Source organism: Neltuma alba, unplaced genomic scaffold (assembly GCF_004799145.2).
Source record: "Neltuma alba isolate B1F8T4 unplaced genomic scaffold, ASM479914v2 tig00010569_pilon, whole genome shotgun sequence".
NCBI classification, from domain to species: domain Eukaryota; kingdom Viridiplantae; phylum Streptophyta; class Magnoliopsida; order Fabales; family Fabaceae; genus Neltuma; species Neltuma alba.
The window spans coordinates 158,961-173,421 of NW_021635435.1; the positions used below are offsets into that span (position 1 = coordinate 158,961).

The 14,461-nt window shown below is 34.8% G+C and overlaps 1 protein-coding gene across 1 annotated transcript in view; it reads left to right on the forward strand.

Annotated features, from left to right (window-relative positions):
* Nucleotides 1–5,100: 5,100 nt before the first annotated feature.
* The window catches only part of LOC114757144 (probable protein arginine N-methyltransferase 6), a 42,161-nt gene continuing 32,800 nt past the window's right edge, over nucleotides 5,101–14,461 (forward strand). Inside the window, exons 1-4 of the mRNA XM_028946136.1 lie at nucleotides 5,101–5,467; nucleotides 8,857–8,922; nucleotides 9,981–10,049; nucleotides 12,067–12,102. Coding sequence (XP_028801969.1) covers nucleotides 5,210–5,467; nucleotides 8,857–8,922; nucleotides 9,981–10,049; nucleotides 12,067–12,102 — 429 coding nt within the window. The 5' untranslated portion in view covers nucleotides 5,101–5,209. The remainder of the gene's footprint in view (nucleotides 5,468–8,856; nucleotides 8,923–9,980; nucleotides 10,050–12,066; nucleotides 12,103–14,461) is intronic.

Below are 14,461 nucleotides of genomic sequence, written 5' to 3' on the forward strand. Positions count from 1 at the left end.
GTTTTCTCTTAGAGCTCTAAATGAGAATATGTTGAATCGGCATTTTAGCATTTGATGTTGTAAGCTCAAACTCTCCTTTTTCTCGTTTTGAATGCTCTTCTATTTATAGATGATGTTGAGCATTTGACTGTTGAGCATTTTCTTCCCGTTTGTCTTGAAGAATATGACCGTTGAAATTAGCCGTTGGAAGCTTTTGATAAAAGTTGATTCTTCACATCATAAATTCATTGTGGCTCTTTACTTGAAATAATCTTCCTCAAATCAAGTGATAAGTATCTGATAATCTGAGAAACAATAAGTTGGAAAACATGGAATCAATCATCAGATATTTAGATGTTCAGAAAGTAAGATGAACTTACTTGATTGATGCCTTGATCGATCATATTATCAATTAACTACAAGAGAAATAGACTTAACAGATGCATGCATTTATCAAGTAATTTATGTATCAACAGATGATTGAATATGTGATCAATAGCTAATGAAACATGAATGTAGTGAGCTTTAAATGAATTATGCAAGGATAATCTTTTTCAAGTTACGTTTGCCTTTGTATCCTTTTAATAGAGAGTTATGTGTAAAAGGAAGGCTGAGAAAAGCTTAAAAATAAAAAGATGAAAGATTTTGAAGAACATCGTGAATAGCTGTTATGAAATGAACTGATTCAATGATTGAATAAATGATCAAAAAATGTTTGATCGATTATATTATCAATAAAGCTAAGTATAAGAGAAATATGTTTTCAAAGTGTATTGATCGAATACTTTATTAATAAATGGTTGATAGGAAAATTGATTGATAAAAAGGTTTAATAAAGGTTTTCATAGTGTAGTCACAAAATATACGATGATCGAGTAAATGATCGATTAAAGATTAATTGATTAAATGATCGATAAATTATCATTGAAAACTTATTTCAGAAATGCTAGGAAAAACCTTATTTGATCACGTTATGTGAAAATGGAAGTTTCAGAAATTTGGATGATCGATCATTTAATCAATAAACCAATAATCAATCAGGTGATTAAAAAAATGGTTCAAAGTAAGTTAATCTAGTGAAGATAATGATCGATCCTTTGATCAATAGATGTCTGATTGATCAATTGATCGATTAACGATCTTGACAGAGTACTCAAACAGAACACATTATTAATAAAACTAGTAAGTTATCATGTAATGATAGAGTAGGTTATCGATTAATGTCTGATCGATAAATGGTGAATTAACCAGAATATAAAGTGAGTACGAAGACTTTATCATTTATCTGTGTTCTTATCGATTACTCATTGATCGATGAGGTGATTGATAAATCTTTTGTTATGATTGAGGAAGTTCAACCTTTTTCCTGACAGCTTATCGATCAACTAATAATCGATTAAATGATTGAGTATTTCTTGCAACATCTTATATTAAGCAGTTATACTAATGATTGATTAGTTGATCGATCAATCTAACAAGTTATTGAGCAGAGTAAATTATCTATCACATGATCGATAAAACTTAACAGTATATAATTTCAGAATATGCAATCAATGATCCAAGGTATGATCAGATAAAAGCTTAATAGTTTTTCAGAGAAACTTACAATTTGTTTATCAATCAAGTGATCGATAAATACATTTATCCATAATATTATTTGAAAGCCATTTATCCATAATGTTATCCAAAAACCATTTATCCAACATGTTATTAATAGAACTTTAATAATGCATATGAAGATAAAAGAGAAGAATTGAAGGGATAGTATTAGTAACTCGATAAAGTGATCGAGTATGTAGTTGCTTGATCAGGCTCGAGTAACATCTGATAATGGCTTTTCATTTTCTCATTTCTTCTAGTGCTTTTACTCAATAACATGTTTGAGTAGCATGTTGTCCAAGAGCTTAATCGATCAATGTAGAACTTTTGGTCTTTGCCTCAATAAATTTGAATTCTGATTTAAGCAAAACAAAGGTCAACTTTGAGTGATCATGAATCTTCCAATTCAACTCTAAATTTTGCAAATGACCTATCCCCAGAAAGCTCTTTGAGTATACTTTCTAATGCAACAAGAATCACCCCAAAATTCATGTCGTCACGAAGTTATCTTCATCATAGTGACTAAAGGTCAGAATAAAGACGTTAAACCTAATTGCCATGTTTCAAAAAATATATCTCCCTCATATGAAATTCTTTGAAGTTGATTTTAGTGTCCATGAACCATGTTCTGATTCTAGTTTCATATGAATCAAGTTTCACCTCAAACGGATTTGTGGTTTAAGAGATATTAGAGAAATACCGAACCTATGTCAGAGCTGAACGAAGAACAGAGCATAAAAGAGTGTGTGTTTGATTGATAAGTCTCTAATCGAGTTCTTGATCGATAAATGCCCTTGAAAATCACCTCTGAAACTTATTTTCAATGTTTATATGAAGGGTGACTCAATATATGATGATATAACTTCCGGTTTGTGCATTTTAGCTTCCGATTGAGCCATTCAAACTTCTAATTGAGCATAGCAACCTTCAACAACAAATCTATGAATTTGAATCTTGATATTTCCATTTGATCTTGCAAGTTCTTCTTTTATCAATCTCTCTTCTTCTTTTTCCTCTTGATCGTTCTCCATAACTTAAAGTTCAACATAATAGTTCATTTCTTTTCTTGAGGAAACTACACAAGATATTAAGTGCAGTAGTTAATTAAAATATAAGATAAATAATTTATGCAAACTTTTTGTTATATTATTTGACATCATCAAAACTAATCATATCTAACATTCAAAACATGGAGCCTATGAATATGATATTTTAAAGCATGAAAGTATGAGATATCAAACATGTCATCTACTTGCATTTTATCTTGCATGCATGAACGATAATGTTTGTTACTGATATTCTCCCGAATCTCACTCTCCTTTAATAAACCCTAATAGGTGATAGAGATTGAAGGGTAGAGGCTTTTGGTGTCCCTTCCAATCAAGAATTAGGGCCTCACAATCAATAGAAAATATGCTTTCATCTCATACCTTTCTTCATTCATGCTTCGATATTATGATGTCTTGGGCGTAGAGGAACCACAACAATCCATCCCGAACTTGGTGGTTAAACTCTACTACAGTGATGATATTGTAGGGGAGTTCCTGCGGAAAAATAGCTTGACGCAGGGTGATAAAAAGCTTAACACCCTCATTCTTATTACTTTTTTAATCAAGAAAAAAGATGCATGAAGTGGAGGCAAGGAAAATAGATAAGAATTGAAGAAATGTTTTGCATTTCATTGTGTAATTTGTATGCCAATATATGATGTAAATGTGCCACTAATATTATATGTTGATTAATGATGATGATGGCATGTAAATTGAATATAGTGATGTATGAGAATAGTTAGTGCAATGATGGAATGAGAAAATGCTTTGAAAAAAATTAATTATTAATTATTAATTCAAGTGAGGGGGATAAGTCACCCCTAATTAAGCCATGAAATGGTGAAAAAGTTGAACTGAGGTAAATGAATGAATCTACTCATAAAATTTAGTGACCATCTAGAACACATCCTAAGCTTTAAAGCAAGTGGTAGATCACCTTAAATGGATGTGTTTGCTAACAGTTATGATGGCTCAAAGTTAGGGAAGATAATATTGAAAACACTGTTTTAACCAAATGAACAATAAATTTTTACTAATTAACAGTACGAATTAGCAATGGTTAAGTGTCACACCTACCTTTAATAACATATGACACCACAAGTAGAGCCATTTGGAACCATTATTCAAGATTTCAGGGTAAGAAAATTCAATATTTTAAACACTTGGACTTAGGTTACTATGCACATACCCTTAAAAATTTGCAAACTTAAAAATTCATAACTAATTATAAAAAAATCAAAACGGGATGGTTCCAAGTTCTATTGAAGCTTGTATATGATCTTTAAAGAAAAAAATACTCATTGGTGTCATGTCCATATGGAACAGAGTCAAGAAACATGCAAAGTTGCATTGTTCATTTGGTCATTTTTCAATTTTTCAGAATATTTGCCCAACATTGGAAGGGTATAACTCTTAGTAAAGAACTCCAAATTTAATGATCTACTACTTAATTTAAAGCTTAAAATAAGATCTATAAGCCTGTAAAATTTTAGGTCCAAACTCTGTTAGATTTAAGGTTTTGATGATAATAATTTAAGTGTTTTCTATTTCTCTAAGGATTTATTAAGTTGATAGATCAACTGATCAATCAAAAGTTAATCGATCAAAGGTTAATTGATCAATTGTCAGATAGTTGGCATTATTCTTCGTTATGCATGACAAGGATGGAAGATCATGAGGGGTGAGGTGCTGCCAAAAGGAGTGTTGATATGTGTTATGAGAATCCGGGTATTATGAGAAAAACCATATGCAATGGAACGCAAAAATCATACGTTTTGAACTTGTTGCTTAAAAAACATTAAGAAACAGATGAACAAGAAGCTTTGTTGTTGTGTTTCCTTCTCTAACATTTATGTTGTCTTCGGACCTTTCCTCCTCTTGCTCCTCTTCCACTAACTGTTGCTTCTTTGTTTGCAAAAATTCATTCAAATGTTTTGCAGAGCAAGATAAGAAGATTGAATGCCTTCAAATATAATAGATAAACCAAGAAACAGAACCCATCAGGATGTCTCTTCTTGACTTGAAAGATTATGATAAAATAAATCATCAATAAATCCGTTTATTCAAAAATATCAATCAACAACGGGTTTCTACTTGAGAAATTTAATGGCTTTCAAGGTGAGAAAGGCAGAGGGGGGTTTAGAAACAAGAGAACAATTTAGTGTGAAGATACCGAAGGGGTGAATCTTTGAGGTGGCAACATATAACACGTGTTTGTTGGGTATATTCTATAAGCCACATGTCTTGCAATTGACACCGTTCGCAATGTTATGGAATTTTTTTGGGTGTGAGGGAGTGACGGCTTTAACGGAGGTAATTTGGAGGAGCCAATAAAAAAGAGAGAAACTCTAGGGACTTGATTCAACATCAAGTTAAAATATAGGGAGCGCCATATTAGTTTTCCCATTTAACAATAACACGGCTACGCAAAAAAAAGGTCATAATACTCGTCCGGTCCTAGCCCTTGTACTAATGTGTATAAGCGGAGTAGTAATAATAACACGGCTACTCGCAAACTGCTTCCGGTACTTTGAACCCGGCTGTCATTGGGGAGGTGAAAGAAAGGCAAGTGACTTTGAAGGATGAATTCGAGTCCGAATTACAGTAACACTAACGGCTATCATAGGCGGCGGCGGCAGCAGCAGCAGCAGCCGGGAATGAGTCGCAGAGAGCGAGTCCGCCGTGGAAGTCGGAGGTCACGAGATTCCACAGACGGCGGAAGTAGCCTTAGGGTTTGCGAACAGCAGCAGCAGCGACAACACAGACCTCCTTGTACGGACTTCGACATGGCCTATTTCCATTCTTATGCTCATGTTGGTATCCATGAGGAGATGATCAAGGTCGAAATCTCTTTCTTAATCTTTATTATTTAGTTTAAACTTTACAGTTGAAGGACTTCGTTTCTTCATGACTGTTTGTTTTTATCAAGTGAGAGACAGTTTTCTGTAAATGGGGCCTTTTAGTTGGTTACCATGCTCGTTGCAAGTCTACGAACGTGACAGCATGATTTAGGAATTTGGTATTCAATGGCATTGCTGAAGTGAGTGGTACGCCATAAGCAGAATTGGCTGTATGCTAGTGCTTGCAGACAACATAAATTGCTATCTCTTTGAGCATTACTCTATGAAATTAGCGGTAGCGTGGTATGAAGATGCCTGTCTTTGTTAGTGTCTTTGAGAAACTATTAGTGCCATTGTCATTTGGAACGGGTCGCTGTTTGGAGAATATCTTCTCGAGAAGCTTCTTGTCTTTCTTAGTGTCTTCTTGTCCTATTTAAAGGTCTGGCTGTTATTTGGAACAATATGTTGTGTTTTGAGAGCTGTGTCATTTTCTTTAGATGATCAATGGGCGTATAGTTTCTTCGAGCTTCTTTATGGTGTTTTACCCAAGGATTTTTTGAGGGGGACAACCTCTCGGATATGCAGACGAACCATGTTAACGCTGTTGCATGTTTACCTTTCAGTTTTTAATATACATATACACACACATATATATATATTCTGAAACATGTAATTTTGTTTTCTTGGGAGGATATATAATCATTGTGTTTTACATCATTTTTCTCTGGACAAAATTCAATCTTTTATCCAGAAAAAAAACAAATACATACCAATTTAAAGGTTTATATTATTATCTTAGAAATTTGCACTGTTCCCTTGGATTGAGCCACTTCAATAGCTTACGATTCAAGTTTTTAGCAATGTGGTCAAAACTAGATTGAACTCTGGTCTTGTTTGGACTTATAAGGGAAACAGCCGAAAGCCAAACCAATAGAAAACTAGTAGAACCAGTCTTGAACTGATGAAAACTGGTAAAACCAATGGGTTAATCCAAGAAAATGAGAGAAGAACATCACAGAGGAACACAGCAGAACACAGCAGAACATCACAGATGACCGCCAAGAAATGAGAGCACAGAGGAAAAACTAATGAAGAAACGAGAGAATGGAATATGAAGTAAATCGACTAATAAGAAGAAAATAGTAAGAAAATGACCGCCAAGAGGAAGATTAACTCATGGGAGTTTAAGTTGTGTTGAGGTCCCAATTTGGTATTAACCTTCATATAAGGTCGTGAATTGTCATTCTCCCTTTACTCAAATGTGTCAAGAGAGCATGCAAGATGACCTGACTTGCAACATGGAGACATGACTTCTCTGTGAAGAGGAGTAGCTGCGGGAGACACAGTGCAAAGAATAGTGTGAGACTTTGACTTAACGAGGAAGGGGACTGGGCGAAATGTCTTTTTACTTTTTAATCTCACTTCTCGTCTTCCTTCCCTAACCCTTCGACAATGTCAATCATTCTGACCTTCCAACCCCAACCAACACATTCACCAAGACAACTTTTTACAATTTTAGGTTTAAGAATTCTTGTGGCTAGGTGAGCCTAGTGATTCTAGTAGTACTTGGCAGGTTTGATTTTTATTTTTCAAATTAGGAAAGATCTCCTTCTTTCTCTCTCACATATTTTTTAGTTTTTATATTACTTAAAATTAAAATTCACCTTTTTGATGTTTTTGTTTTCGTTGTTATTTTTATTTAAAGTAATCAATATGAAACTAAAAGTATTTTATTTTTTGGCCAAAAAGTATATTAATTTAATCAAGAAGAAATACATTGATGAATTTTATCTAATCTAATTCTATCATTATGATTAAATATTGCCTAAGTTACTTTTATTTTTCATATATTTTATTTAAAATATGATAATTTAACTAAGATTGGGCTGACCTTGGTCCAACTATTAAACCTTGAATTAGTGCCATACTTCTTTGGTTTTGAAGACATTGGTCTATAGACAAACAGGCAATGAATTAATTGTTTATGGTCATGGAAGGTACGTAATAGTAAATTTCATAGTTTCATAGTATTGGGTGTGGAAAATCCGTTTACACTCAATTGTCTTCCTTCCTCCAGAAAGATGAGTAATATCCTAAGTTCCATTACTCAACAGAGCATCCATCCCCTATCTCCGTCTGTTATGATGCAAAGCTTTAATGATATTTCTATGAACTTTCTTACATGAAATTTGGGTCATAGATGCTTGACAATTAGAAACATTATCACATGATATATAACTTCTAATAGGGTGATTAATAAAGGACCTAACACCCATTTTCAAAGCAATATGAAATTCCAGGAATCTTTATCAGCAAGAATATCCTTACTTGGGCTTGAGCGGAGGAATTAGCTTGCTTGAGAGGTTTATAGGCCCCGATTTCCTGATTCCTCCTACTTTTGGAATACAACAATATAATCGTTGGGCTGAAGAGTGCCACTGCTTTCATTTCTGCCTTGTGATGTTGAGCATCCACCTCACTGTTGGTGATAGAATCGGCTTTATTTAATGGACCTATAAAAGTAAAATTAGCAAGATACATGAAAGAGTAAAATCACTCTCTGCTATCCTGGACGTTGGCCTCAAGCTCTATTGTCTTTTAGAGAAAGTTATTGAGCATATTAGTTACTCTAGGGTGGCTATAGGCCTGACCTAGGAAACTGTTGTATTGGGGGTTGTGAGGATCACTTTTTGGACTATTAATATTTGTTGGGTTCTCAGGGGAAGGGGGGACTTATTTTGTGAACTGAGTTTGGTGAGGAGAGTGCTGGCCTCTTGAATGCCAGGTTAGGGGTGGAGGAAGAGAGTCTTTCTTCATCATTTTCTCTGTATTTCAGTGTGTTGGTGAGTTGAGTTTTCTTTGTTGTTCCCGTGTGAGCTGTGCTAGTTATATATTGTATTGAACCCAGTATTTTGTGTGATTAATATCAGTTTCAGCATTGTTTGTCTACTGTTTTTTCTTGGTCTCTATCAGTTGGTCTTGGGTTTATGTTGGCTGTTGTTGATCTTGGGTTCTTGGTACAGGTTATTAGTTTAAGGTCCAGTAGTAGGTTTGGTAAAGGCTATAGGTCTAGGTCCAGTGTTGAAAGTATTAGGAGCATTGTGAATCTCAGGTAAGGGCCCTTTCTTTGACTGGAAAAATCCCATTCTTGCATCATAGGTAGGCAGAAGCGATGAAATTTATACTCTTCTTTTGTTTGTTGAGGAGTTCCCATTTAATATATACTTGATAGCTTTTGGGGTTTTTATGGTGTAAAAGTTGAACTGCATTTTCAAGATCTCTTGGTTAATTCAAAGTGTGATGCGATGCTCAGTAATGTAATTTTAAGATCTACAGTTATTTTATTTTTAGTTTTTAGTTTCTAAATTTTGTCCTTCTGTTTTGTACAGGATCGGGTGCGGACTGAAACTTATAGATCAGCAATCACTCAATTCCAGAGTTATATTGCAGGAAAAGTAATTTAGCAAACACAAGTTGTTAGTTGAGTTGGGCATAGAATTGTGTTTTATTTTATAACACGGTATTAAAACAGAAATTGCTGGTGCATTGTGATATATGTGATTATGGTTTTGTTTGGAGTTGTGTGCTTTGTGAATTCTGACTGTATGTTTAAAGATGGACCAAGGCCTAAAAGAAACACCAGCTGATTTGTTAGATTAATGGATCATTGATTTAATGATTTAATCATCATGTGTTGTCACTTTTGGTATTTCACAATTTAAATTAGATTAAGTGGGGATCATATAAGCAGTGATCCTCCTCTTTCATGGGATTTGATTGTAGTTGAGTTGTTTTTCATGTGGTTAACCAAACTCTTTCAAGATCCCTAAATTATATTGCTACATGAGAAAAGTAATGGAGAAGACAGAGATCAGATTCTGAGATTTTTCCTCCAGGTTTCCAGCAGTTTGCTAATTTTAATATGAAATTTCTCAGGTTTACTTTTTCATTTTAATTTTTTTTTTGGTGGTTTCTGTGTTAAAATAATTCACAAACAAGTTGATGGAGAAATATGGAAAGCTGACACACCTATATTTAGAAGTATTGGCATGTTGGACATTGATATCACTATATTCTGTGTCCAGTGCTTCAGAGTGAAGCGAAGAACACTTGCATTTTTGCCTTGAATATATGTGGCAGACACTGGTGCTTGGCTGACCTTAGAAAAGGGAAAGGGGTAAAAGAATAGAATGGGATACTAGAAACCCATCTTGTCGAGGTAAATAGATAGTATATGCATATAAGCCTCTAAAGTAAAAAAGAAAAAAAAGGGGACGATATGTCTGCTTGCCTCACTCTTACTTGACCTGATAACCAAGTTTTAGTCTCCGTAAATGAAGATGCAGAAGGGTGTTCAAAGACTTCCAATCACTTCACGATTTTCTTTAGAAATTAAGCAGGAGCATTAATGAATGAGGGATTTGCTAAAATGCAGGACTTTTAACTATTGGAAGATTCTCTTCTGCTTATAGTTTTTCTTGTTATTTTCCTCTGAGTAGCTCTTCTCCTGCAGGTTGTAGTGGATGTTGGATGTGGCACTGGCATCCTTTCTATATTTTGTGCTCAAGCTGGGGCAAAGCGGGTAAGCTCACTGACATTTGTAAATCTATATTTCTTTATGCTTAGGAATTAGTATTTTTGCGTCAAGTTTGAAGTAGCTTAATTAAGTGATAATCTTTTTGATTTGGTGAGAGATAATTAATAAATATGTAGTCAATTTGTAATCCAGAAAGAAAAACAAACAGGAGAGCAAAATTAGGAAGTTATTTGACAAAGAGTGCAAAATAATTTCCTCAAGACAGTCGAAGAGAATTCTAGGCCTCTAATTTTGTTGTACAGTGACAGCATAGGGGACTTTTCGTGGCAGTCCATTTGTCTTATTATCATCTTATTTTTCATAAATTTAGATTTTCTATTTTGATAAAATAAATTTTATTTGAGAAGCTTCCATGGTGGTCCTTGGTCATCACATCAGCATGTGCTTCATAAATTACAATTTTTTTTCTGTTCTTTTTTTTTTTTTGGGGGGGGGGGGAGGTAAAAGGAGTAATTTGTTAGAGATTTTTGATTGAGTCTTCCATTCAAATGCTCTTATTACGTGCTAGATTACACCATTCTTTTAATCGCCTGAACAGTTATAGCTGTCATTCTTAACAAAGTATATAGTATGGCTTTATGCCTTATAAGATGCATCTGTAGAGTTGTATACCTTTTTACTTTATAAGATTTATTGGTAAAGGCTGCTCAAGTGTCCTTCATTGTCATAAATTTCAGGATGCAGACCTTTTTCCGTATTATCACATCCATGAATAATTTGGCCGAATACTCATTGATAATATGGCATGCAGTTCTCATCTAAATTAACTGCTATTTGTATGATTTTGAAAGTTTCTTGGCATAATCTGGTGGGATATGATTATGTAGTCAACTTTTTATTCATAGTTTTTAGCTCTGTAATCTTAATCACTAATTTATGTTTTCATTTCCTATTATTCTAATGGGATTTGATGGCTGGTCTATTGCCATTTTCCTCCTATTTATGTGGTCACCCATTTCCATGAATAATATGAAGCATAGGGGCATTTTTTATGGTATTAGGGTCCAAGAGGCTTGAAAATCCTGAACAAGGAACAAAAAATCGGATTGGATACTAAATTGGTCGAGGCACTGGTTTAAGGGTCAGTTGGTCAAATCCAAGAGGCCGGTTCATTGGTTTTCTTGTTGAACTGGCTGATTCAGTTCGATTTTTTGTTCCTTGGTTTGAAGTCAACCTTTGTTGCAAAACATTTGTTGAAGCACCTCTATTTGTTCATTAGTGGCTCCTATTGGCCCATTCTCACTCATTCTGAATCTCACCACTACTTGAATCCAAAATGATGTGCGCGGGGGGGGGGGGGGGGAAGTAGGGACAAAGCACTCTTTGGGCAGACCAAGTCTATTTGTTTCAAGTTTCATGGTGATCTCACTATGTAGAGGGCATTATATGGTGTCTTAACAGTTGATATGCAAAAAGATGGTGATTCCTCATTTCTTACTACTATATTTTTTTATTTTCATGGTTGTGGTAGGTAAAGTAGAAATGAAATTGGGAAACATGGGGTTGACACTTGTACAAAAAATAAAGTAATTAGGCTTTAATGGAGTGATGGAGTAGGGCATTTACTCGAAAAGTTTTGTTGTAATCCAACCAGATGCTTCCTCATCAATGTTTGAGTTATGTTGTGTTTGGGTTTCTTTTTAGATGACTGCAATGTACTTTTTATGAATTCCTATAGAGATTTGTTCAGTTTTCACATCCCTTATTCAAATGTGCAATATGAAGATGCTTCTTGGTTACATTCGTACATAAATGGTAGGCTTCCTTTTCATCGTTTTCTTTTATGTATTTTGCTCAATTATTTTGTCATATCTCACTTGCACGGAGGAACTTCAGTGTTTTCACTCCCAGTCTATATGATTAAAGCTTGTTATTAATGTATTTCTCAGGCAATGTTTTTTGAGTCCCCAAAATTAAAGCCTAAAATCACGTGTCAAACTTTGAATTTGACATTATTGAAATTTTTACAAACATGACATCAGCTGTATGATTGCCTTGGCAGGTGTATGCAATTGATGCTAGTGACATTGCCTTGCAGGTAATTGTAAAATATCATAGCTTTAATTATTATAAGCTGTTCCCCCCTTTATTAGTGTTTATGTTTGAGTTTTTAATTGTGGGCTTGTAATTGATTAAGATTCTATTTTCTTTTCTTTTTCTGTTTTTTTTTTGGCTTGATAGTGTTCAGTTTTGCTTCCAGTCTAGCCCTGTACCTGCTCAGATTACCATCAGGATCGTGTTTAATAGCAAACGCCTATTTGCTACTTGAGGTTTTCCTTCTGGAAGTGTGGTTATCTTCCATATCTAGTTCTTCTTAAGAGCCCTTAATTCTTCATTTACAACTTAATTCTTCAGACCTGCCATAGCTTCTCAAAAACTTTTAAGCATTTTTTTCAGTTGAAAGGTTATCCACAATGGTTCGAATAGGAGGAGACAAATTTCCATGTGAAACATATCTCTGAATAGGTTTAGTACACATCCTTACTCCCTTTCTCAAAGCTACAGGCGAGCCGAGATCATCATAGCCAGGATTTTTATCAGCGTTGACTTCTTGCCTGTGTTCAGGAATGGTGGTGATCTCTACCTCCTCAATCTGCTGGTTTTTTTGCTTTTGCAGTCTGGAACTGTTGTGAACATTTTCCAGACTTATCAATAGTGTTAGAACTTGTTCCCTCTTCCTCTTGGGCCTCTAAACTAAAGGTAAAATCACGCTGAGAATTATGTTTGGATCTGGTTGGGCCAGGCTAGACCATTCTGGGCTAGATTCGAATCAATTCAGATTCTGTCAGTTCCAGGTCTGCAGTTATGGTCTGTGAGGTGCGATTCTGGTGTTTTCAGGTTTATTAGGTTGAACAACAAATAGGATACCATTGCTTGAGTCCAAAATTAGCCATCCATCTCCCTTTTTCTTCCCCTGAATGGGCAATTTTTGGCAGAAGTGTTTTTCTTCTTGGAAAGTAACATTCATGGACACATTTTTCAGGAATCTGGACAGTAGCATTTATAGCCCTTTTGAGTAGGTGAATAGCCTAATAAAATGCATCTCAGGGCTTTAGGTTGTAACTTGGCACTTCCCACATGGCCCCCAAAAACTTTTTGCAGTATGTTTAAAATGATAAGTGAATATGGATAGTGAAATATTTTCTGGGTAATCATGAGTATTATTGATATGAAATCGATTACATATAAAGAGGAATAGATAGAATCAAACCTGATCTAATCCCTGGAATTCTTTCTATAATTTTAGGAACAATAAACTAGAATAATAGGCAATAAGTACGTATCCGATTTAGGAGGTAATAACAACATGCACAAGAGGAAAACCAGGGCAGCTTATGGGAAGGCCCATAAGGTAGCTGCATGCCCGTTACCAGCAGATAGGATTCAAGAAACTTTTGTAAGGGAGTAGCAATATTCAGTACCTTTGAGGGCATCCTATTGAGCTGATGTAATAATGGCATTACCCTAGAAGAAACTTGGATCATTGCTGGTAATCATCATGGCCTTAGCAACTTCTACAAGGTTCTGTTTTTTATTCTATTAGCTACCCATCCTATTTAGGTGAATAAGCACAAGCGGTTTGGTGATGGATTGCATGATTTGAGGAAATTTTGAAATGGAGAACTCAAATATTCTTTATCATTGTCACTTTTGAGGACTTTAATGGAAGTTTGGAACTGTGTAATAACAGAGGAATGGAATGATTTAAAGGTCTCAATGACTTCATTTTTATTTGTCGTTACGAGCAGCCATCTGACTCGTGTGATCATCTATAAAAGTGAGAAACCACTTTGTTTTGGGAGTTCTTGAGGGGCCCTAGACATCATTATGGACAATAGCAAAAGGTTGTCTAGTTTTGTATGTTTTTGGGGAATAGGAGTTTTCAACACGCGTTGCTAACTTACAAGCATCATAGAGGGGGACAAATCCCATCTTAATCACTCATCTTTCTCTGCATAAATCCTGCTCTGCTCAATCACAACCTTAAAGATAATTTTTGATTATGTCAAAGCACAATGTTCCTCATTTAAAAATCTAGGGTGATCCGAGGTTTGAGGGCTCTGACACATCTATAATGAGGTACAGTTGTGATCCAATCCATGTTCCTTATCTCATGATTATGAATCAAAATCACACTAGTCTTAATTCGTTATTGTTTCCACAATAATGATTGACCAAAGATGCTTAGAATAATTCTTTAGTTATTCATGGATCTTGATAAACATGAAACGATATAATAACATGACACGGCCCAATCATTAAAAGAGGCACAATCATTAAAAGAACCGACAACTGAAGTGCCTAGATAGGGAGGAAAAAGCAAAGATCAACTTTAATTGTTAACAGATTGCTACTTGCTTCTGTTTCTCCATTAAGCAACTTTGATGGTTTAGGCT